The sequence below is a fragment of the Dromiciops gliroides genome, chromosome 1 (assembly GCF_019393635.1).
Source record: "Dromiciops gliroides isolate mDroGli1 chromosome 1, mDroGli1.pri, whole genome shotgun sequence".
In the NCBI taxonomy this organism is placed as follows: domain Eukaryota; kingdom Metazoa; phylum Chordata; class Mammalia; order Microbiotheria; family Microbiotheriidae; genus Dromiciops; species Dromiciops gliroides.
This window is the reverse complement of record NC_057861.1, coordinates 375258049-375283361: the sequence shown is the minus strand read 5'-3', so window position 1 is coordinate 375283361 and position 25313 is coordinate 375258049. Positions and strand designations below refer to the sequence as shown.

The following is a 25313-nucleotide window of genomic DNA, read 5'->3' as shown; positions in this document are numbered from 1 at the left end:
AGACTTCCAAGAAAAGCAGACTGGTTTTCAAAGAGGCAGAAGAACTAGAGACCAAATTGTCAACATTCACTGGATCATGGAGAAAACAAAGGAGTTCTGGGGGGGGAGGGGAATCTACTTCTCCTTTCATTGACTATATTAAAGCTTTTGACAGTGAGTATCACAACAAAAGGTTGCAAGTCCTCAAAGATATGAGAGTGTCAGATCATTTTATTTGTCTCCTAAGGAACCTATATGAGGATCAAAAGGCCAAAGTTAGAACAGAACATTTAACAACTGATTGGTTTAAAATTGAGAAAGCAGTGCAACAAGGCTGTATAATGTCACTTCATTTATCTACCTTTTATGCTAAGTACCTCATGTAAAATGCCAGGCTGGATGAATCACAAACTGTAATTAAGGTTGCTGGGAGAAATATCAACAATGTCAGATATGCAGATGATAGCACTCTGATAGTAGAAAGTGAAGAGGAATTTAGAAGCCTCTTGATAAAGATGAGAGAGAAGAGTACAAAAGCTGGATTGAATATTAAAATTGAAAAAAAAAAACTAACATCTTGCCAGTTGGCCCCAATACCTTCTGGCAAATAGAAAGAAAAGGAATAGTGAAAGATTTTATATATTTCAGCTCAAACATCACTGCAGGTTACAACTGAAGCCATGAAAATAAAAGATGCTTTCTCTTTGGAAGGGAATGTACGGCAAATCTGTATGGCAGATTAAAAAGTAGAGACATCAACGTGCCAATAAAGATCAAAAGTCAAAGCAAACTTCCTGTTGTTGTTGTTTTCCAGTAGAAATATATGGCTGTGAGAGTTGAACTACAAGGAAAACTAACCAACATAGAATTGATTCTGGAGAAATCTTTTGAGAGTGTCTTGCACAGCAAGGAGATCAAACCAGTCAATAATTAATTCCAGCTATTCACTGGAAGGTCAAATATTGAAGCTGAAGCTTAAATACTTTGGCCACACAATGAGAAGAAAGGGAAAGACCCTAATGTTGGGAAAGATTGAGGGCAAAAGAAAAAAGGGGGTATGGCAGAGTATGAGAAGGGGATCATGGAAATGATGCACATAAACTTGGACCAACATTAAGAGATAGCAAAGTATAGAAGTCGTTGCTGTGCTTTGGTCCATAGAGTCAAAAACACTTGGACAAGACTGAAAAAACTGAACAACAAAAGGAATTAGAGACTGAAGAATCATAGATATAGAGCATGTAGAACATCAAGAGCTATCCACGTTCCTTCTTTTTTGTAGTTAAAAAACCTGAGGTGCAGGGAACTTATATCACTCACCCAGGCACACAGGTTGTGTTATCAATGGGATTTGGAACTTGATCTACTGACTCCTGAGGCAGTGTTTTTGTTGTTACTGAGTTGTGAATTATGAGCTAAGAAGCATCCCAATACTCTAGCCACATGACTCATTACAGCATTAAAACTTTGTAAAAAATAATTCTCTTTCCATTTTACCATGATATAATACTATAGGAAAGAAACAATTTGGCCAGTTTAAAAAAAGAAAAAATATTTAATAAACAGATCATTCATCATCATCATAATGAAAATAATTGCAACAAAATGTTAAATCTACTTTGAGAACAAAATCGTTTCAAATTATTTTTAGTTATTAGTTTAAGCAGCTGGGTGGCACAGTGGATAGAGCACTGGCCCTGTAGTCAGGAGGACCTGACAAGTGCCTCAGACACTTGACCTTACTAGCTGTGTGATCCTGGGTAAGTTACTTAATAATCCTGATTGCCTCAAACATTTGGGGTCATCTCCAGTAGTACTGCTGTATATCTTGCCACTGGACCAAGATAGCTCTGGAGGAGAGAGTAAGGCTGGTAACCTTGTACAGCCCTCCCTCACTTAAATCCAATTCACTGCAAGTCATGACATCACCTCCCAATTGTCATCACCCTCTTCAAGAATGAAGGACAAACAAGAAGTTATTAATTTATATCATAATAATGCCTTGATTTTAGTTAACTTTATAATTCAATTTTCTATACAAAAACTCAGTTGAACTTCACAATAACCTTGTATGACAGTCAGTGAAAAGATTATTATATTTCTTTTATAGTCATGGAAACATGGTGTCCAGAAAAAGTAAATGAGCAGCCCAAGATCACATATTCAATAAGTAGAATAGCCACAGGACTATAATCCAGGTTTGGTGCTATTTTGATTATAATAGTAACTATTGCTATTTCCAGTATAAAGTAAGACAAATTGACTTTACTTATGCAGTGTGTAGGTTTGTGTGGGTGTGGGGGGTGTATATGTGTGTATGAATATTTCAATGATTCCCATCTAGGTTATGTGTGTCCTTGAGTGTCTACATAGATTTGACTTGCAGGGAGTTGTGAATAGATATCTCTACAGCTTTCTCCACCTACCCTTCTCCAAGGGTGAATTGGATTCCTTCCAGGTAGGGAACAAAAGGTTAATGCCATGAGGCTGGTCACTCTGCTGTCTTCATAGAGGTGGGTACCAGGCTGGAATTATGTCACTGCCCCTTAAATATTGTTGGTTCTGAGGAAATCATTTTAAGTTCACACTGTGCTTTTGATTGCAATCCTTTAATAGAAAAGAAGGCCTCCAAAGAATAAAACCAAAGACTTGACTTCCTCTCCAACCCTTCACAGGCCAATTATTCAAGACTGTCATGCTTAGTGAATAGCAAATCAATCCATTAATTCAAGACAATAGCAAAAAGGAATAAGAAGAGTTATACAGATTAGCATATACTACCAAGGCACAGAGTGAATAAGTTCAACCAAGAGGAGCGAAAGATCTCAGTTCAGACTTGAGAGAAGTAGAGTCCAAGATTTCCCAAAAAGGGAAATGACCTTAAGTTCTGACATGGGAAACTGTAAAAAAGGACATGATCAAGGTTTCAGGGCCCCTATATGGCAGCTTCACTCTGGAGTCCTTATCACCCTTCAGGGTCCTTTCCCCTGAAGAGAATCTGGAACTGCTTATCTCCTTTTTGGAAGTGGGAAGCCAGAAGAGCTAGCATCTCTACTTGATTTCAAGTTCTCACAAATTCTTCTTCACATGTAGACACTGCATACATAGTGATCATTCTCCACCAATAAGGAAAGTGTTCTTTTTGTTTTTTTCTTTTAAAGTAATAAACACTTTTATTTATAGGTTTGAGTTCCAATTTTTATCCCTCCTTCCCTTCCTCTCCCCCCTACCCCCCCACTGCTGAGGTGGTAAGCAATCAGTTATAGGTTATACATGCATGATTGTGTAAAACATTACCATATTAGTCATTTTGTATATGAAAACTTGAATAAAAGGGAAAAAAATGAAACACAGTGAAAATAGCATGCTTCAGTCTGTGTTCCATCAATTGCAGTTTGTTCTTTAGAGATGGATATTATGTTTCATAGATAGTCCTTTGGGATTGTCTTGAATCATTGTACTATTGAGAATAGTTAAGTCTTTCACAGTTCTCCATCAATATTGCTGTCTCTGTGCACAATGTTCTCTTGGTTCTGCTCTCTTCACTATACTTCAGTTCATACAAGTCTTTCGGAGGAGAGTATTCTAAAAATGAGCCTGAATCCTGGATTACAATTACAATTGAGGATTAGTATGTCAGGCAAGATGTCTACTTCCATTTCTTTTTTTTTTTTTTTTTTGGCAGGGCAATGAGGGTTAAGTGATTTGCCCAGGGTCACAGAGCTAGTAAGTGTCAAGTATCTGAAGCTCGATTTGAACTCAGGTCCTCCTGAATCCAGGGCAAGGGCTTTACTGTGCCACGTAGCTGCCCAACTGTGAACTTTTGATAAAAATTATTTTATCTCTCTGGCTCTGAAAAATATGAAGTTTGGAATTAGTCATCTCTAAAGCTCCTTCCAAATCTTAACTTCTATAATTTTTTAATACAAAGGATGAAAATCATTTAAATATTTTGTAATTTTAAAGCCACTATATTGAAATGAAAAAAGTAAGTGGAAATGAATATTATTCACTATGTAAAGTCACATTCTCAAAGCTGCACTCATTTAATTTGCAGGTACATATCAGTTCAGTTCTCCTGAGTCTGTGACCCTTGGAACTCCACTGGGAAGAATAAAGGCCAATGATCCTGATGTGGGAGAAAATGCAGAGATGGAGTATAGCCTTGTGGCAGGAGATGGTTCAGACATGTTTGACATCATCACAGATAAGGATACACAAGAAGGGATCATAACTATCAAAAAGGTTTCTTTTCTCCATTGTGATTTTTTTCTAAGTGAATTTTCTAAAAAAATTCTAAATTTTCTATATTTTCTAAATTAATATGAGTTATCACTTTGAAGTTTTTACTTCCATAAAGCTGTTTGGGATTACTTGTGACCTTCATTATGGGAAATCCATCCTTTATGAACTTATTTGGTGATAATTGTTTTGGCATTTCACTTCCTATAAGATCTACTGATTGCCATATATCAAACACATGTAATAGTTCAAATATAATTTCATATGGTATTAATAGACATGTAATAAAATTTAATATCAGAAAATAAATATAGTCTTGTTTTTGAAGTTTATTATATTTGTCTTCATTAGAGGTATCCTGGGGTGAGGGCAGAATACTAGGGAAGCTAAAAGGTATTAAGAACTACATTTGTAGGTTATGCCCTAGCTTATTACACATATTATATTTCCTAAGATATTAGCCTAATATGTGTAACGATAATAATCACAAATTTTTGTTCAAGTATAACAATTATTTTGGTAATTATTTTGGGGGCGGGGCAAGGCAATGAGGGTTAAGTGACTTGCCCAGGGTCACACAGCTAGTAAGTGTCAAGTGACTGAGGCCAGATTTGAACTCAGGTCCTCCTGAATCCAGGACCAGTGCTTTATCCACCTAGCTGCCCCCTATTTTGGTAATTTTTAAGACTGAATATAATTCCCCTTCCCCCAAATATGCTGAAATTGACAAACATCAAACTAAATTTTAAATATTTAATTAGATTATCTTATGTTTTAGCAGATCACATCAATTAAAGATTTCTCCCTAAAAGGGAATAAAAATGTAATTTTATGTTCTTAAGATTCAGATAGAGAAGTTTTTAAGTAGCCAAAGTAGTTAAAAAGGGACTCGGACAATAGCTCAGATCAGACACACTTTATTTTATTGTAATTTATATTTTATTCTTCCATCTAGTTTATATCACTGCAAAATTAAGTACTTTACTATGGATATTGCTCAGAACACATTGTTAATAATACAGACAACTCAATAAAAGGAAATTTCATTTGTGACTAAAAACTAACACCTGCTTCCAACAAATTTTATTGAACACTTATGTGTTAGGGCTTATACATCAGAAAAGATACCAAAAAGCCTTTACTCACATACATATTTTGGGGGAAGTATCAGAGACACAGAGACAGAGACACAGAGAGCCAGAGACAGACAGAGACACAGAGACAGAGAATACCAAAACAAAACAAAGAAAAAATGGAAGATTAAGAAAGGGCCAGTATTAATAGGTGTCACCTGAGTCGAACATTGGGGAAATCAAGAGATTTAAAAAGGCAAATATAGTATTAGTTCATTCTTGATTTACAAAAGTTTACTTAACTGATTTACATTACTTTACATTAATTGCTTTACAAAAGTACAAAAATTTAGAGGAAGGAAATGGAATTTGATTTATGGAGGACAGCTAGCTGGCCAGTTTTGCTAGAAAGAACAGTGAGTGAAAAGTATTAATGTGAAATATTATTGGAAATAGAGGTGGGAATCAGATTATGGTGGTCCTTAAATATTAGAATGAAGATTTATATTTTATCATAGAGGCAATAGTGAGCCATTTTAGATTCTTGAATTTCTAGTAGGAGATCATATGTTCAAGTATCTATTTTCTGATATCAATTTGGCAGATATTTCAGATATTTGGAAGAAGTGTTTAGGGAAGAGACTCAAAGCAGGAAGACCAATTATGAGTCAATTGCAATGGACCTCATAAGAGATGGTAAATGTTTAAAATATAATAGAGGCTGACTTTTCTATTCAGTGCCTTATTTAATCCAATTCCACAAAAATTTAGGAAGTACTTGTTTTTATAGTGAAGTTACCTTTTTAAGTGCAAGTACGCATTGCATTGTCATTGATCAATACTTTGGGAAACTATCTGTGGTTCATACTATCAAGACAGATGACTGCTGTTCTTTTCACTTGTCATGGATACAAGGGAATGTGCTGTTGTTAAATGTGAAAACTCTTGTCAATTTTATCTCTAGCAATTGGATTTTGAGAAGAAAATACTATATACTCTAAAAGTGGAAGTGGGTAATACCCATCCTGATCCACGTTTCCGACATTTGGGGCCATTCAAAGATACAGCTGTGCTCAAAATCTCTGTGGAAGATGTTGATGAGCCACCAGTCTTCAGCAAAACCTTTTATTTGATTGAAGTAGATGAAGATGTCAAAGAGGGTAGCATTATTGGACAAGTCATAGCTTATGATCCAGATGCCATCAAGAATTTGATAAAGTAAGTATTTCATAAATACTCACATTGTCATATATAAAAATCAAAATTTTATTCCATTACTGACACTATTTGTTAAATAATATGGTATTTTTTTCTTAAATTCATAAGTTATGATCAATTATACTCTTCTTCCACCCTAGTCCTTTAGAAACAAAAGAAAATTAGCAAGCAAATCATAGGAAAACTATAAAATTCTAAATTATGGAAATGGATAGGATAATGGGTCTATTGTTATTCTCATTATCCTAAATATTTCCAAGAAATAGTCAGAAATTGGAAGAAACAGTTGTTCCTGAGATTGTTTACATATCACAAAACTCAAAATACAAAAGAAAACATATTGGGATTATGATGCTAGAACTTCCCATAGCCTCCATTAGATATTAATAACTATCATTGCCTGATTTTCCAGGACTACCAGATATATTTCTGTGGCAAAAAATAATTCCTAAATTTTAGAACTTTGTTTTATCATAAGTTTCCTCCATATTTGCCACTGAAGGATTTTCAAAGCTAGAATGTGGACTGCCTATAATACAAGATGCTTTTCTCATGCTTGAGTGACATATGGTTGTAAGTGTTAATATTTTGCTTGATCTCTTGTCATCCATGTATATTCCCTACCCATTTATACAGATCATAATTCCTTTCTGCCTTCTCAACCTACATAATGCTTATCCATACCTTTTCATATATCCTACCTATTTTCTATCCACTATGCTTTTGTGTTTACTGATGGGTAATTTTACCATTTTGAAAACATTTTTTTTAAAGCATGGTTTTAAATTTTCCTACATTAGTATGAAAAGACACAGTATTTAAATTTAAAAACAAGATTTAACAATATCATCATTATCTCATTTAAAAAGAACTATTGGGGGCAGCTAGGTGGCACAGTGGATAAAGCACCAGCCCTGGAGTCAGGAGTACCTGAGTTCAAATCTGGCCTCAGGCACTTAACACTTACTAGCTGTGTGACCCTGGGCAAGTCACTTAACCCCAATTGCCTCACTAAAAAAAAAAAAAAAAAAGAACTATTGCAGTGCACTTTTTTTTCAAAACAAACTAGTAGGGGGCAGCTAGATGGCACAGTGAATAAAGCACCAGCACTGGATTCAGGAGTACCTGAGTTCAAATCCAGCCTCAGACACTTGGCACTTACTAGCTAAGTGACCCTGGGCAAGTCACTTAACCCCCATAGCCCCACAAAAACAAACAAAAAACAAAAACAAAACAAAACAAACTATTACATATATAACCAACCTTGGATCTATTAATATGCTGAGTTTACCTTCCTACTGCCATGGACATCTTTGCAAATAGGGTACTTCACAAAAGTATATATGCATAACTAAGTATATATAAATTTATATATGTAAGCATCTTTGTTAGGCACTGTGCTAAGCATAGATTATACAAAGTGCGAGGGAAAACATATAATTCCTGCCCCTAGGTATTTCATATTTTTAATAGAATAGACAAAGATATAGAGTGAAATTGGAAGGTAATCTGAGGGAAAGTACAAACTGTATTTTGCAAAAGAGAAAGAAAAGAAGGGAGGGAAAAGCATGGAGATTGAGATGTGAACAGAGACTTAGAAGATGCCAGAGAAACCAGGAGAGATGAAAAGAAAAAACATTTTAGTTTTGGGATACAGCCAATGGAATAGCAGGCAACTGGCAAATATAATGTTGTGTTTTACAGGAAAAATGCCAGTGTTTCTGGATGGGAAAGTAGATGATAGGGAGTAAAATGTTATAAATCTTAAAATATCCAGTTGTGAGGAACTTAAAATGTTTAAAAACATATTATATTTGATTCTGGAAGTAATAGGGAGCTACTGGGGCTTACTGAGTAGAAAAATGGCAGGATCAAACCTGTGTTTTAGAATCTTTTTTTTTCATTTTTATTGAATATAATAGCATTTCCATAACAGTATAAAAAGATTGCTTGCTAAATGGTAAATCTATTATGTAGAACTTGCTATTTCTTTTAAAGATATTGTGTAAATTTCTGTTTTTCTCCTTTTGTACCTTTTCTTTCTCCCTGCTACCCGCTTCCCTATTTATTAGTTCTTTCTCTGCATACAGATAGCATCTTTCTTCATATGTCCTTTATACTTAATTTGACTATTTATAATAGTCAAAATGGCTTTTTCTTTAAAATATGTTCTTAAATAATATTTCTGTCACTGTATAAAATGTTTATTTTTGCTTTGTTCACTTCACTTCATTATATCATGCAAGTATTTCCATGCTCTTTTCTAAGATCATTGAGTTCATCTCTTCTTATAGCACAGGAGTATCTGATTACAATCATATACCACATCCTGTTCATCCATTCCCCAATTGATAGGCACCTCTGCAATTTCCAGTTCTTTGCCAACCAGAAAAGAGCTGCTCTAAAGATGTTAGAACATAGTGGTTCTTTTCCTTTGTCCTTAATCTTCTTTGGAAATAGACTTAGTGGTATTGCTATATCAAAGTGTATAAGCACATTAATAACTCTTTGGGCATAATTTCAGAGTGCTCTCCAAAATGGTTGGATCAGTTCACAATTCCACCAACAATTAATTAATAACCCAATTTTTCTACATCCCCTACACCATTTGTTGCTTTCCCTTTAATCATTTTAGCCAATCTGGTAGGTGTAAAATGTTAACTCAAGGTTGTCAAAACTATCCAGTAACTAAGAAATAGAAAGTTAGACAAATGGAACAGAATATACATACAATTTACAGCAGCAAATACATGTAATAACCTTGTATTTGACAAGTGTAGAGACAAGATCTTGACATAAAAATCCATTATTTAGTAAAAAATCACTAGGAAAACTGGAAAGCAATATGCAGAAACTGGGCACAGATTGATATCTTATATCTTATATCACTTACCAAGAAAAATACCTTTGATAGGAATTGTACAATGAATTGGAATACTGAGAGGTGAGTATGGGGGTGAAGTATGAAAGTTATTGCTGTAGTCCAGACATGAGGTTATGAGAGCCTTCTCCAGTATGAGAAGAGAAAGGGGATATATATATATATATATATATGAGAGATGTTTTGAAGTTAGAAATGACAAGACTTAGCAACAACTGGATATATAGAGATAATATAAAAGAGAAGTTGGTTATGAAACTGAGATTGTAAGCCTGGGTGACTGGAAAAAGACTGGAAAAATGGTTGTACCCTTTTTTGTTTGTTTGTTTTGCAGGGCAATGAGGGTTAAGTGACTTGCCCAGGGTCACACAGCTAGTAAGTCTCAAGTATCTGAGGCTGGATTTGAACTCAGGTCTTCCTGAATCCAGGCCTGGTGCTTTATCCACCTAGCTGCTCCCTTTATGCTCTCGATAATAACAGAGAAGTTTAAAAGATAGAAAGGCTTTGCAGAAATGTATAAAGAATTGCCTTTTGGACATTTTGAGTTTGTGAGGCCTGGTGGATGGCCATTCATTTCAACATGTTGGAAAGGCTTTTAGTGATGTGAAACTAGAGCTCAGGGGAGACACATCTTTTCAATTCTATCTTTGTTATATAGCTGAGAAAAATTGAACACAGAAAAATTCTAAGAATTGACAATGAGTAAGTATCATACAGAGGCTGATTGAAATGTGTTTAATTTTTGTGGATTCTTCATTTTTAAGATACATAAAAGTGTTAGTGATATGATAATTCTAATGCATAAAAGATGACCTTTTCTCACATAGCACCTTTCATTCAACATTCCTGAAACATAACTGTAATAAAATGACAGATAGATAGATGAAGGATGGATGGATGAATAGATAGATACATACATAGAAAGATAGATAGATAGATGTAAATGCTGTGAGTTAATCTCATAAATATTTCCATTCATTACATTTTAATTCACTTTAATACAGTCTAAGATATTTATACTTTTATTTTACCTAGAGTGCCCTTTAATTAATGTATTTTTTCTTTAAAGAAAGAGAATGAATACCTGAAATATTAACTTGCTTTATGTCAATGTGTTGAAGGCCACCCTGAAAGTAGTAGTTTTACTAAAAGGAAAATCAGACTATGTCAAGGCCCAGTACAAAGAAGCCCAGAGTGCAGGGGATGTAGGAGAAATTAATGCCTGAAAGCTACAAAGGGATGGTTCAGGGAGGGGTTGGTAAAAAGGAAGGGAAAATCTTTCCCAGGAATAGGTGGGGCACAAAAGAAGGATGTTTTTCAGGAATGCTGAACACAGGCTAGTTTGAGCCAGTTTGGGGTTGCAAAGCTCATCAAAGTCAGCCAGCAAACACCAGCAAAGGTATCTAGGAGTGATCAAGACTTTGGTTCATTGCAGGCTCCTGATTAGCTCCTTTAGTAAATAGGTTTACTCTGTGTCCAGTGTACTTGCCTGGTAAAGTAACTCATAGAAAATAGATATATAAATTTCTGGGGTACTCAAACATTTGACACTCCCCTAAACCCACTCCCCAAACAATTCCCTTCCAGATTGTTCCTTGTAGAGGAAATGCCTGTTTTGAAGACTTTATTTTCTTTTTATTTTCTTTATTTTCTCATCACTGATGTTGAAGTGATAAACAGAATGTTTGGCCTTAGAAATCTATACAAAAAGGGGGCAGCTATGTGTCGCAGTGGATAAAGCACCAGCCCTGTATTCAGAAGGACCTGACTTCAAATCTGGCCTCAGACACTTGACACTTACTAGCTGTGTGACCCTGGGCAAGTCACTTAACCCCCATTGCCCTGCAAAAACAAAAACAACAACAAAATAAGAAATCTATACCAAAATAGAAACAACATGAAAAAATATACAAGGTCAAAATAATATAAGGAAAATTGAACCAAATAGAACATGATTGGACCAGTATTAACCAGTTTAATCTGGATTGAAAGATTTGAACTGAGTTGAACAAAGGTATTTAAGTATATAGGTAATGGTTCCTGAGCTAATTAATTCCTTAGGTAACTAGGTATTCAGGTACTTAGATTCTTATGAACTTAGCTAATTGGTTACTTAGGTACATATGTAATTAGTGGATTATATACTTAGATACTTAAGGTAATTAAATACTTAGATATAAAAGTACTTTGATAATTAGCTCCTCTAGGAACTTATAAGGAAAGGTATTTAGATACCCTGGTAATTGGATACTTAAGTACTATAATACGTAGGTACTTGGGTAAATGGTTACTCAAGTAATAAGATAATTATGTATGGGTACTTAGGTAAGTGGGAACTTAGATACTTGGTTAAGTGGTAATTGGACAGCTGGTTGACCCAGTAGTTAGGGTGCTGTGCCTGTAGTCAGAAAGAATCACCTTCTTGAGTTTAAATTTAGCCTCAGCTCTGTTACCCCTGGAAAGTCACTTAACCCTGTTTTCTTCAGTTTCCTCAGGTATAAAATGTGATAGATAAGAAAATGGCAAACCACTTAAGTATCTTTGCCAAGAAAACCCCAAATGGGGTCAGGAAGAGTCAGACATAATTGAAAAGACTGAATAACACAACAACAAAAGTGGATACTGAGATACTTAATACAGAAGCACTTAGGTAATTATAAAATTAGGTAATTAGCTATATAGGGACTTACAGTAACAGTCAGTTTAGGTATTTAGGTATTTAGGTAATTGTTTCATTAGGTACTTAGGAACGTAGACATTTAGATTCTTAGGTAATTAGGTACTTTGACACTTAGGTAATTCTTAGGTATTTTGGTATGAGGGCACTTAGGTAATTAAGTGTACTTAGGAACATAAACACTTTAGCATTTAATTATGTTTTGGGCAGCTGTGGTGGTGGTTGTTTGTAGTTCATTCTCTGAAGAGGACCATGAACCTGGAATCAGGAAGACTCATCTTCCTGAGTTCAAATCTGACTTCAGACACTTAATAGCTATTCAACCCTGGGTAATTCATTTAATCCTATTTACCTCAATTTCCTTATCTGGAAATGAGTTGGAGAAGGAAATGGCAAACCAATCCAGTATTCTTGCCAAGAGAACCCCAAATGAGGTCAAAAGGAGTGAAATACAACTAACTGACAACTAATACTAAACAACAATAACAAATTATGTTTGGTTCTTTTTAATACTAGTACATTTTGATGCTTCTTGAAGAAAACATTTATGACTTAGAGGTATGAGTCTGATGAATATTAGTCAAGTATTAGTCCTTTATCATCTCTATGTCTAAAACTCTTATCCAACATTTTTTACTATATACCCTTGTGCCCATTATCATTTTGAAATCACTGAAAATAAAGGTATATACTTATTTGGCCTGTATATCTTAAGTTTTCCATAGACCTTATCTACTTTTTCATTCTCTAAAATAAGTAGACAATAATAGCATGAAAGATGAAACAATTTCCATGGTGGTCTTTTTGCTAGCACTGACTGCTCACAGGGTAGAATATGTTGTTATATGTCGCCTTTTAGTAGATGAGGTGCTGACTCCACCAATTCATTTATTTCCTTCACTTGAAGAGAGAATCTATACATGATTCTCTTTACAATAACCCCTACTTTCATCAAGACTTGTGCCTTAACTTATAGTGAAAAGGTTAATAGGTATGTGGTTTGTGGCAATAATTTGGTCACAGGTCAAAATTTTTTCTTAAGAGTTTTAAGAATTAGAATGTTTTGTTTTTGTTTTTGTTTGTTTGCTTTTTTACTGACAAAGGAACCAAGTGAATTATTAGGACTTCCATGTATCTTTCTGACTACTACATTGTGACCACATTGTCACTGTGTAAGAAGGAGTCTGCATGCCACTGAGAGATATTTTATCACCCCCCCCATCATGGGTTACTGTGGCCAAAATAAAATGTATCAACTATTAGCCAATTTTCTATTCATATGTTTATTCATATACCTGTCCTTAAAATAAAGCCATGTCATATATATTTTGGCCTACACTAGGAGACTGTCCTAAATAATTAGAGCCTTTTGAGATATGTTCCTTTATGTTATTCTATGGGTACTGAACATTATATCCATTCCTTAATAAGTTATCAATATAAAATTCTTATGAAAGCATTCAAAATATGATAATAGATAATATATTTTAGGGGGAGAAAAACAAACCTAAATTATTTTAACATTTTAAACATTCTGAATGAAAAAAATAAACACAATATATTCTAATTACTACAGTAAACATTTGAGATACATATACAAAAAGCAAAATCATGCCCTGTTCTGAAAGCCATGGATTTAATTTTGTTTGGAAAATTACTAGGATGGTGAGTCGATCCATAAGGGAATAAGCTGACAGATTGTATACAGGAAAAATTACAGAAGTTGAATTCGTTATGGTTCAATAATTGGAAAGTCAAAGAAAGAGGAAGTTATTGACGATAATGTCTAAGTACTGAAGATGAAGTAAAGCTTGGATAGAACCTGGTAATAGAGCTTACAGAGTTATGCTATAGTTTCTGGGGACTGAATCCTACAAGGCATGTGAAGTCCATACCAAGGCATCTGTTAAGATGACCAGGGAGTTAAATAACAAAAAACAAAACAAACAAACAAACAAAAAAAGAATATGAAGACACCACCCTCAATCCTGAAATAAAATTAATAATAATTTTCCCTTTTTTTCCAGTCATTTAGTTTCATATATGGGAGGAATTCTTAGTGAGTAAATTCTTTCCATCATTCCATTGGTAAATAGTTGTCAACATGACAATTTAGAGGCTTATCTGGGAGCACTGAAAAAAAAATAAAGACTTGCTTTTGGTCATATAGCTAGTATGTATTTCAGGTAATATTGAAGCCAGGGTTTCCTGTTGCCAAGGCCGGATCTCTATCCACTATACTATGACATTCGATTAATGTCTATATAGAAAGACCATCAAACTGTGATTTTTTTTCCCCATTAGGTTTTTACAAATGATGGAAAATAAAATTTGGAATGATATTAAGATGTGATAAACAGGACTAATAAAAGAACACAGGGTTTGAATATTGATTTTTACATATATGAGCTCTGGGACTAAGAACAAGTGATGGTATTGTTGATCTTTAGTTTCTTCATTTATGAAAATAGAGATAATGTCTAAGATACATGTTGGGGTAAGCACCTCGTAAACATCAAGGAACTAAATAAATGTGAAATGTTACAATTATATCCTAAGAGCAACCACTTTATTTGCATATTTCTCCAGATGCCACTCAAACGTGACATAAGTCTTGAACTATGAGTTCAACTTTAAATATAAATAATAACCAACCTCATAAACATCTTGCTTAAATCTATCTGAATGATGAGACCAGCTAAATCTCCTTCAATCATAGTTAGTATAGCTCCTATGAATATAGCTCTTTAAACTTTATAAAGCACTTTAAAAATATCATCTCATTTTAACTTCACAAGAACTTGGGAGGTAGGGAGTATTATTGCCCTTATTTTACAGAATAAGAAACTGAGTAAAACAAAGATTAAGGAATTGCCCAGGGTCACTCAAGTTAATGCCTGGCAGGATTTGAATCCATGCCTTCCTTTTCCATTACTCCATTTCTAGCATTCTTCACTTTTATTGAACATTTACTACATAGAGTAGATTATATCTTTAGGGTGTGAGGGATCAGAAAATAGTCTATATTGTAACATAATTCAGGCTTTTTTGGTGAATTTTAGAACTAGACCATCAGATGCTACCACTGATGATGGCAGTGGCCACTTGATCCTATTAAGGAGAACGTTCCAGATGTAATTCTTTTCCTAGCTTTATCTTTATCATTCAATGAATTGGGATGTGATGATAAGAAAGGCAGGATAACATAGTAAGGAAAAAAAAGGATGGGGTCTGGACCCAGAGGACCTGTGTCAGTATGTTGCTTAAAATCTGAATAACTTTAGTTAAGTCACATACCCTTTCTAGTGTAGTTTGCTCCTATGTAACATGAAAAGTCCTGTTTAGTTTAGGATTTGTAATCTTCCCATACAGCCTTATAATCACGCTACAAAGTTCTTAACTGGTGGTCCAAGAAATTTTAATTTCTTTTCAAAATTATATTTCATTATAATTGCTTTTTTTTTTGTAAGGCAATTGGGGTTAAGTGACTTGCCCAGGGTCACACAGCCAGCAAGTGTTAAGTGTCTGAGGCCAGATTTGAACTCAGGTATTCCTGAATCCAGGGCCGGTGCTCTATCCACTGTGCCATCTAGCTGCCCCTATAATTGCATTTTTAAAAACATTATTCTGAGAAACATTCCCTACATTTACTCAGACTGCCAAAAATGTCTAAGCCAAAAAAATTTAAGAACCCCTATTAAAGATCTAGGTAGATTGAAAACAACTGTTTTTCTATTTGTTTTGTTTTGTTTTATTTACTGCTTGTAGATGGGCCCTGCTAACTGATGATTTTTTTTTTAATCAAGATACCATATTTGAAAGTAAGGCATGGAAACACAATAGAACAGCCAATAACCTTCAAAAGGAGCCTCAGACATTTCTCCCTTCAGTCTGGTACACTCTCAAAGCAGTACCTGACATTATGCCTCTAAACAGGAGTTTGTATACTATGGTTGGCCTAATTGTTATGGGCATTGTGTTGAATTTCTCTAGATTTATTCTTGGTAATGCTGAGTGGTATAACTATCCAGGAAGGAATATAACATAGGATGATATTGTAGACACAAAGACAACTGGCAGATAAATTTTGTCATACTATAATCACTTGTGTTTGATACCCATGGTACCAATTATTGAATACTTCCACACTCTGAAATATCTCATCCTTGAAAATCTTTTCAGTACCAATAATTCTCTACTTATATTTAGAAGATACAGACACTGATGGGGATGGTTTAGAGGGGATTTAAAGCAAGTTATTTGAATGCTGAACAGTTTCCTGATCTGGTAGGAAATTAAATCTGCCCCCAAAGTAATAAATCATTACATTATGATCAAAGAAACCTCACTTTCCAAAGTGATCTTAGATTAAAAAAGTGTCAGATGAACTCTATCTTTTAAAAAAAAAGGGCGTGAAAGCAAAACAAACAAATAAAATCTAAGAGATTAGTAAGTCATCTATTGATGCTTCAGGGGCATGATTTTCTATGAATTTTTACCAAACTTATTTCATTACACAGTTACTTAAAGCTAAGTTCAGAAAAATGATGGTTACTATGAAGAATATTCTTAGGCATGGGGCAGCTAGGTGGCACAGTGGATAGAGCACTGGCCCTGGAGTCATGAGGACCTTAGTTCAAATCTGGCCTCAGACACTTAAACACTTACTAGCTGTGTGACCCCGGGCAAGTCACTTAACTCCAATTGCCTCACCAAATAAATAAATAAACAAACAAACAAACAAACAAATAAATAAATAAATGAAAAATGAATGAATGAATGGACAAACAAACAGGTAGATAAATAAGCAAACAAACGAATGAATGAATAAATAAATAAAAGAATATTCTTAGGCAATACTGAGAAGCAGGTAGAGATGATATCTTTTTACCTTTCTATTTTAGTTAATTTTATCTTCAGTTTCTTCTGCCTCCCTAGAATCACCTGTCTTTGATGTATCCCACAACTGGGATATTCAATTTAGACCAGGTATTTTCTTTGTAAGGATTGCATGAAACCAAGGTCTTATTTTAGCTCTTATATCTTAAATGGGTGAGAACACATCTCAATCCATCAATCAATTAATCAATCCAAAGATCTTACCCTAAATACAGTAAGCCTTTTTACTACAATGACATTGCACCAAAAAAAAAAAATTCTGATAGGCTAAAGAAATCTGATCATAAGATCATCTATAAATGATTCCTGGGGTTGAGAAGGGAGGGAATTCCAGAAATACAAATGACTACAGAATTCTAGATCAAACTCTTGAGAAGGAAACTCCTAAGAGGGTTAAGGAGAATGAGAGACTTTGGCCTAGGATAGGTCTCCTTTCTCTCCCTTAGGAGAACTATCCACCTTTCAAGAGTCTGGAAGATACTGAACTTCTCACTTTCTTATCAGCCTCCTAGCATCACACTAGAATCAGGTGCTGTGTTCCCATCATTGTCTTAAATGGCATGTCTGAATACGCTTGTTGACCTTTCTGGATTGGCAGGAGCTAAGGGCAAAACTGGACTTGTGGCTCTACAAGGAGCCCAGAAAAGAGACTACACCAAGTTTCAGGAAAACTTTTTGAGTACCTCAAGAATGAGAGAAAAAAGACTTCCAGCAACAAGCAGCTGAACTATCCCTTGGCCACATGTGCTCTCTAAGATTAAGCTTGTTGTTTCCTAGACTCAGTATGGAAATGTATGTATCATAGATGTTAGGGGGAAATGGGGAATGTTTTATGCTAATTGTTCTTAATGTATCACCTTAGTACAGCTGCTGGTTGTTTAAATTGGCTGAGTAAATTGTCTGAGTAAATTGATTTTCAACTGCTAAACCGGGAGAGGCAACACATCAGTGGGGGTTAAAAGAAATGACATTAAAAGAACATTCCTAAAACCTCAATGCTACACCTAGAATTCTGAGGGAAGGTTGTAGCCAAATTAGCTCTGGGAACTGGAAATGTCAATGGGAGTGAGAATTGGAAAAAGTGTTCTCCAAAGCTTCCAAGGGCTACACTAGTGGTATCAAACTCAAATAGAAAAAATAATCCTATGGGCTGCATCTTGATTTAGAAAACCACAAAGTAACATTATTCTTGTGGTAATTTATTTTTATTTATTGTTAAACATTTCCCTATTACATTTTAATCTGCTTAGGAGCTTTATGACTGCCTGACCTGTGGGTCAAGAGTTTGATATCTCCATGCCATATTCTTCCCAGATATTTTTTAATTTGTACTTATGAATTAATTCGAGTAATATTTACATTTAATAGAAAATAAATATCAAATACTAGAATTGCAGGAATTATAACAGCTGTTAGGAGAACTATTTTCAGGCTAAGAGATGACATTATTCTCTTTATTTATGCCACATGTGGAATCATTTAGAATTATAAAATGATCAAATTTGAGAAATGGAAGAGAGATTCAGTAGAAGCTTCTATTTTTACAGAGGAGGAACTTGAAAGTTATCTTACTGGTCCAGAGTTATACAAGCAGCATATGGATAATCTATAGTTCAAATCTAAGTACTGATGGTAAATCCAGCAAGCAAACAAATAAATAAATGAATACTTGAGTACATAAATAGTTAAATGAATGAATAATTAAATAAATAAATAGATGAATAAATGTGTGTGTGTGTGCGTGCGCATAATATTCCAAAGTATCATCCAATCTGTGATAACAATTTAAAATATCTCATTCTGTTGTCAGTGGGAAGCTGGGATTGTGATTTAACAAGAATATGACCCACGAGGGCCTGGTCTGCTCTCCTGGATGTCACAGGGTTTTGAGGAGCTGGTGACAGAAAAGAATATATTAAAGATAGAGTAGGAGTTCTCTGCCACAGAAGGTAGGGAACTAACTCCGCAGAACAGCAAAACATTCATCACACACACTTTCGGAAATTCATCTGCCACTTACAACATGTAAAAAGGATTTGAGATTATCACTACAATTAGCAGCTGTTGTCAGCTCTGCATCACTTCATTAGTAATCAAGTTTCCCTCAGGTTACAGACTTGATTATATCCTCACAGGTTCTGAGAACAGATGCTTCCTACCTCCCAGCTCTTATGATCTCACTGCATTTTAAAGTTCAGCTATTTTTAGGAGCACCCCTTGCCATTGATATCAATTCAAGAGTTCAAAACTAAACAAAACTCGGTGCCCAGGTATTTGATTATGACTCAGAGAAAATTAGATGTTTATCACAGAGATGCAGCAAACAGAAAGCAAGGTTCTTTCTTTCTAATGATGATGTAAAGAAAAAGAATGTGAGGAAACTAATTTCTCACAAAGGGATTAGAATTCTGCAGGCAAAATCCAAGTATATCAAATTGTAATAGGGGCAGCTAGGTGGCACAGTGGATAAAGCATTGGTCCTGGATTCGGGAGGACCTGAGTTCAAATCCGGTCTCAGACACTTGACACTTACTAGCTGTGTGACCCTGGGCAAGTCACTTAACCCTTATTGCCCTGCAAAAAAATAAAAATAATAAAAAAAATTGCAATAGACCTCCAAACATTCCAAACATTATGGAGCTAAAATAATATTCCCATACTGCAGAAGCTAATAATAATAGCATTTATATAGCACTTAATATGTGCCAGCTACTTGTTCAAATATTAACTTATTTGAGTTGTTCAACAACCCTAGGAGATAGTGCTGTTATTATTCCCATTTTATACCTGAACAACCTGACATTAAGTGTCTTGCTTAAGGTCACGCATCTAAAAAGTGTCTGAGGTAGGATTTGAAATCGGATCCTCCTGACCCTAGGGTCACACTCTATCCATTATAATACCACCAGATGCTTCTAAAGCTAACAGAAAAAAAAAAAAAAAAAAACAACTCACAAAACTGATGCACAGTGCCCTTAGTAGTGGCAAGACCACTAAATCTAGAGTCAAAAGAACTAGGTTTAAAACTTCTCTTTCACTTGTAAATTGTAAGAATGTGAGAAATTTAACTTCTTTAACTTTACTGAACCTCAATTTCCTCATTAGTAAAATAGCATTAATAATACTTTCACTGTCTACTAATCAGAGGTCACATGGTACAATAGCAATCGTATTGGGCATGAAATTAGGAGGATTATGTTTCAAATACTGCTCCAGAAGCTTCTTTTTTGTTTGGTTTTGGCCTATTTCTTAATCTCTCTTATTCTCAGTTTTCCCACTTATAAAATAGAAATAACATGAGCACAAGCCCCATGGGGTTCCTGGGAGAATCAAATGAGATATTGTATTTGATCTTAAAGAATTATAGAATTATAGTTACTAACATCACTGGTCTTTTTATGGACAAAATCAGAATTCATTGTCTGATCCTGTGGAACATTTTAATTAAACTGAACCTCAGCTCACCCACAATATGGAAATGATAGAACTTGAACTAGTCACCTGATAGCTAATTACTTTGTAAAATTTATTTTGTAGTTGTTTAAGGATAAAATATAGTCATTGTATAACTGTGTAATACTTAAGATGTTACATAAATATTAGTTATCATTTTGATTTCAATAATAAGTTTTTTGATTTCATTTATTTGAGGATTCTCTCAAAAGTGTGCATACATGCTTCCACATTCTCTCAAGCCTTTTGCATTTTTGTAATTCTTACCTGTGTTAACCCTTACATTCTCTACCAGTGTTTGACCCAAAGTGCTAGGGGAAGTATACTCTAGAAAGCTACCAATTCATGAATTAGCAAGTTAAAATAAGAACTCTAGACACAAAGATTTCTTTCCGGTCTCTGTCTCTCTCTCAGTATGTGTCTCTCTGTCCCTCATACACACACACACACACACACACACACACACACACACACACAATGTTATATATTTCCTTTCAGATTTAGAATTTTTCCTTCATTGATTTGTTTTGGCAGGTATTTTCTCAGACGAGGATGTGAGGATTTTTGATACTTTTGCTTAAGACGTGTAGCAAGAGTGGATCAAAGAGCATGTGCAAGTAGGGAGGTTATTAAAAACAACAACAACAACAACAGCACAATTTGAATCAATATTCTTCCCTGCCCCTCCCTCCTTGGTCTCTGAAGGGAGTCAGTCTTCATAGAGAATGGTACTGGTAAAAGAGGACTTCCTGATCATTTGCTAAAATGAAATTTTTCTGTTTAAAAAAATAACAAGGAATATCATCCTTATCTATTTTTATAAGAAATAAGATATTGGCTTCTAAATATTTGTAAATCCTTCCCAATAACTGAGAATCTGTTAATACATATTGCTTAAACACTTAGTATGTACAGGGGTAGCTGGAGGTGGTGTGCAATGGATAGAATACCAACCCTGGAGTCAGGAGAACCTAATTTAAAATGTCTCAGCTGTGAGACCCTAAGAAAATCACCTAAGCCTACTTGCCTTAATTTCTTCATATGTGAAATGAGCTGGATAAGGAAATGGCAAACCACTCTGGGATCTTTGACAAGGAAACCCCAAATGGAATCATGAAGAGTTGTGGGAGAATCAGAGCACTACCAACCTGCTGAAAAAGATATTATAGGGAAGCTCTGCCATGAAAAGAAAGCATGTGACTTAATGTCCAGAAGTGACCTTTCTGGAGTTTCTAAGGTCAGATCAGCATCAGGAAGTCGTGTCTGCCATCTGTGGGTAGTATCATTCAGAGCTACCAGCCAATTATATTGGAACTATCTGTGTGGATAGCCTTGCTTCTGATTTGACAGGGGGCTTCTGGGAGAAGCCTGGGAGAAGCAAGGGCCTTTTTGGTTTCCTGACTTCAACTTGGCCGCAGGGGCAGGGAAAATAGGGAGAATAGAAAGATCTCATGCTTTATCCACATGTTTCTCTTTACTAACCCCTAATATACTTTAATAAATACTTAATGCCCAAAGATTGGTGCTATACATTTCTAATTGAAGGCGACCACTCATTAGATTTTAGACATCACAGCTAGAATTTTAGATGTTACAGTTGGATACAATTAAATGACTCAACAACAAAATAAAACAAGCAAACAAAAATGTGCCAGGAACTGTGCTAAATGCTGAGATTACACAAAGGAATCAAAAGATAGGATCTACCCTCAAAGAGTTAATTATCTAAAATAGGAAGACAATAACCAAACATATATGTGTATGTTTCTATGCATGTATATACACATATGTGTGTATATGTGCCTGTGTGAATATATATACACATACTATATACCATATATACACATAGTACATATTTACACACATAGATATGTATGCATATGCTATTTATAGGCTAAATCAGCAATTATTTAAAAAGGGGAAACACTAGAAGGAAGAGGATTTGTGAAGGCCTCTTTTAGAAAATTGAATTTTAGTTAGGACTTAAAGGAAGCCCAAGAAACCAGGAGGCAGAGATCAGGAAGGAATGGATTCCTGGAATGAAGAATGATAACAATTCCCAGAGCCAAGAGTATCTTGTTCATGGAAGAAAAAGGAGAAGCCAATATCACTGGATTGAGGAGCACTAGGTGGAGACTAAGTGTAAGAAGTCTGAGGATTGGGACAATTTTATTGTTATTGTTGTTGTTTGGGGAAGGGCGGGTAATGAAAGGCGTTAAGTAGCAGAGTATTTTCTATTTGATCTTTGAGACAATAGAGAGCCACCAACGTTTTTTGAGTAGAAGTGTGCTCCAGGAAAATCAGTTTGCAGCTGAATGGAAAATAGATTCGAGTCAGGAAAGTAGGTTGATCAATCAGTAGGCTATTGACATAATCCAGGCATGAGTTGATGAGGGTCTGCACCAGGGTGGTGACAGAATCAGAGGAGAGGAGGATTCATTGAGAGTTGTGCAATGGCAAAATTGACAGGTTATAGAAATAGATCAGATATGTGGGGTGAGAGATAGCGAGTAGCCAAGGAGGGCCTCTAGATTATGAGACTGAGGGACTGGAGGAATACTGTTGTCCTCAACAGTAGTGGGAAAGTTAGGAGGGAAGGAGAGTAAAGGGGGAATGGTATTGTTTCTTTTTAGACATGTTGAATTTAAGCTATTTGACATCCAGTTCCAAATGTCTGAATTGGAGATGAATGATAGGAGGTCAGCAGAGAGGTTCAGAAAGAATAGGTAGACTTGGAAATCATCAGCTTAGACATGGTAGTTAAATCCCCAGGAGCTTGTTGAGATCACCTTATGAATAGTATAGAAGTAGAGGAGAAGAGGTCCCATGACAAAGCATTATAGGATGCCTATGATGGCAGGGCATGATGAATATTCAGCAAAAGAGACTGAAAAGGAATGGTCTTATAGGTAGTCAGAGAGTGGTGTTCAGAAAAAAAAAACCTAGAGAAAAAAGAATATCAAGAAGAAGAGTGTGATCAGCAGTGTTAAAGGCTGTAGAGAGGTCAATAAGAAAGAATTTTGAGCCATTGAATAGTTCAGACATCTCTTGCTTCAGTCAAGGTAGAATCCAGTGAATAAAATGTTATGAATACAGAGGCTAGAATTTACAATATCACTGACAACTGAATTAAGTCTTCATAAGGCTCTCTTTTGTGAATGGGATCTTTCTTTGTAAGGAGAGTTCAAGGATTAGACCAAGGAGAAGAATGAACAAATCTTTCATTCTACTGCCAGAGAAGCCAAGGGCATGAGAATAATGACTAAGGTTACATAGCCAGTTATTTGGGAGCCACAATTAGGTCCTAGGTTTATCTTCTGAATTACAATCTGATGACCATCCCACTCTGCTATGTTGCTTAGTAACATTGAAAATGTCCATATTTCTCCCTTTAAAAAAATCTGTCCAGGTCTTAGGGCAGGAGTTGTAGAAGCAGGGAGAAGTGGTTTTTATACTTCCTTTATTATACTGAAACCTATCCAGTGAGAACAATCAAACTACCGTACAACTATTCATATAATTATAATCCTGTACATCTGACTTGATATTTTCAAACTGTGTTATATAGAACTGTGTCTTCTTCTAGAAGATTTCTTGGATTCTGTGGGTATATATGGCAAGATGGGTTAAACTTGAGAAGTTTGGTAGAAAATACCATTCTCCCCCTCCTTGTTTAACTGTTTTCCTATGCATGAGGGAAATATTTCTTACTCTTATTCCTTTGATATTGTTGTTTTCTGTACCAAAAATATATTTTCATCCCTGTCTTTCTGTATTATATTTGTTCCTTCATACAAACAAGGTCCAGTGCAGAAACAATGGAACAGTATTATCTTGAATAGGCAGAAATTTACTTGGGTATTCCTGTGCCAGTCAAAGGACATGTTCAGTCCCTATCACCATCCCTTTTTAGTAAAATGATTCTGTTAAATCAAAACAAAACAAATAGATACCAAACTCTCTATCCCTACTCTGAAATGCATTTATTATAGTGTTTCTTGATGATTATGCCACTTCTCTCTCTCTCTGTATGTATGTATATTTGCAAAAAGCACTTTACTTTTTGTATAAACAATATGCCTCTGCATTGTCCTTTAGGCCATATATCATTTTGATTCCTTAAAGGCTGTGGCATTCCAAGATTCACAACCATATAGTATTGTCACAAAACATTTAAGCTGAGAGAGGAAGCATGGTGAAATGGAAACTATGCTAGACTTCAAGGCAAGAAGATGTGAGCTCAAATCTTTCTTAGGGCTTCGAGGTAGCCTGCTAGCAGAGTGGATAGAGTTCTGGACCTAGAGTCAGGAAGACCTGAATTCAAATTTGGCCTCAAATACAAGCTATGTGATTCTGGGAGAAGTAATTTAACCTCTGCTTGCATAAGTTTCCTCATTTGTAAAATGATATAATAATCATAACTACATATCAGGGTTGTTGTAAAGATCAAATGCCCCCTTGGCAAATTCAGTTCTTAATTTAGCATGAGTAATTCTACCATGTTGTTTTATGCCCTGCTCCTATATCAGCCACAGAGCATTGTTTTATGCTGTCTCCAATAACAGACTCACCAAAAGCTGACATAAATAGAAATCAAATTTTTGTGCAGTATACCATTGGGCAGCAAGGTAATAAAGAATTTAAGCCTTTTGGGGACTGAGGGATTTCTCCTTGTAGATCATCAGAAACTGATCAGACACATAGATTACAAGGTAATATTTTCTATAGTATTTTTCCTGACATAGTCATTAAAGCCGAATGAATGCAGAACCAGAACTTTCTGCTGTTCCAAAATGCAATGTGCATAAGGAGTGACAGCAAATATTTAAAGCAATAATAATAATAAGGAAAAAATAAGATATTGAAGAAAGAGACTTTAACTTCTTTAGTA

The 25313-nt window shown here is 35.1% G+C and overlaps 1 protein-coding gene across 1 annotated transcript in view; it reads left to right on the top strand.

The window, feature by feature from the left end:
• The window catches only part of CDH9 (cadherin 9), a 228550-nt gene that overhangs the window by 187941 nt on the left and 15296 nt on the right, over window positions 1-25313 (top strand). The window contains exons 6-7 of the mRNA XM_043972884.1: window positions 4037-4224; window positions 6259-6512. Of these exons, the coding sequence (XP_043828819.1) occupies window positions 4037-4224; window positions 6259-6512 (442 nt within the window). The remainder of the gene's footprint in view (window positions 1-4036; window positions 4225-6258; window positions 6513-25313) is intronic.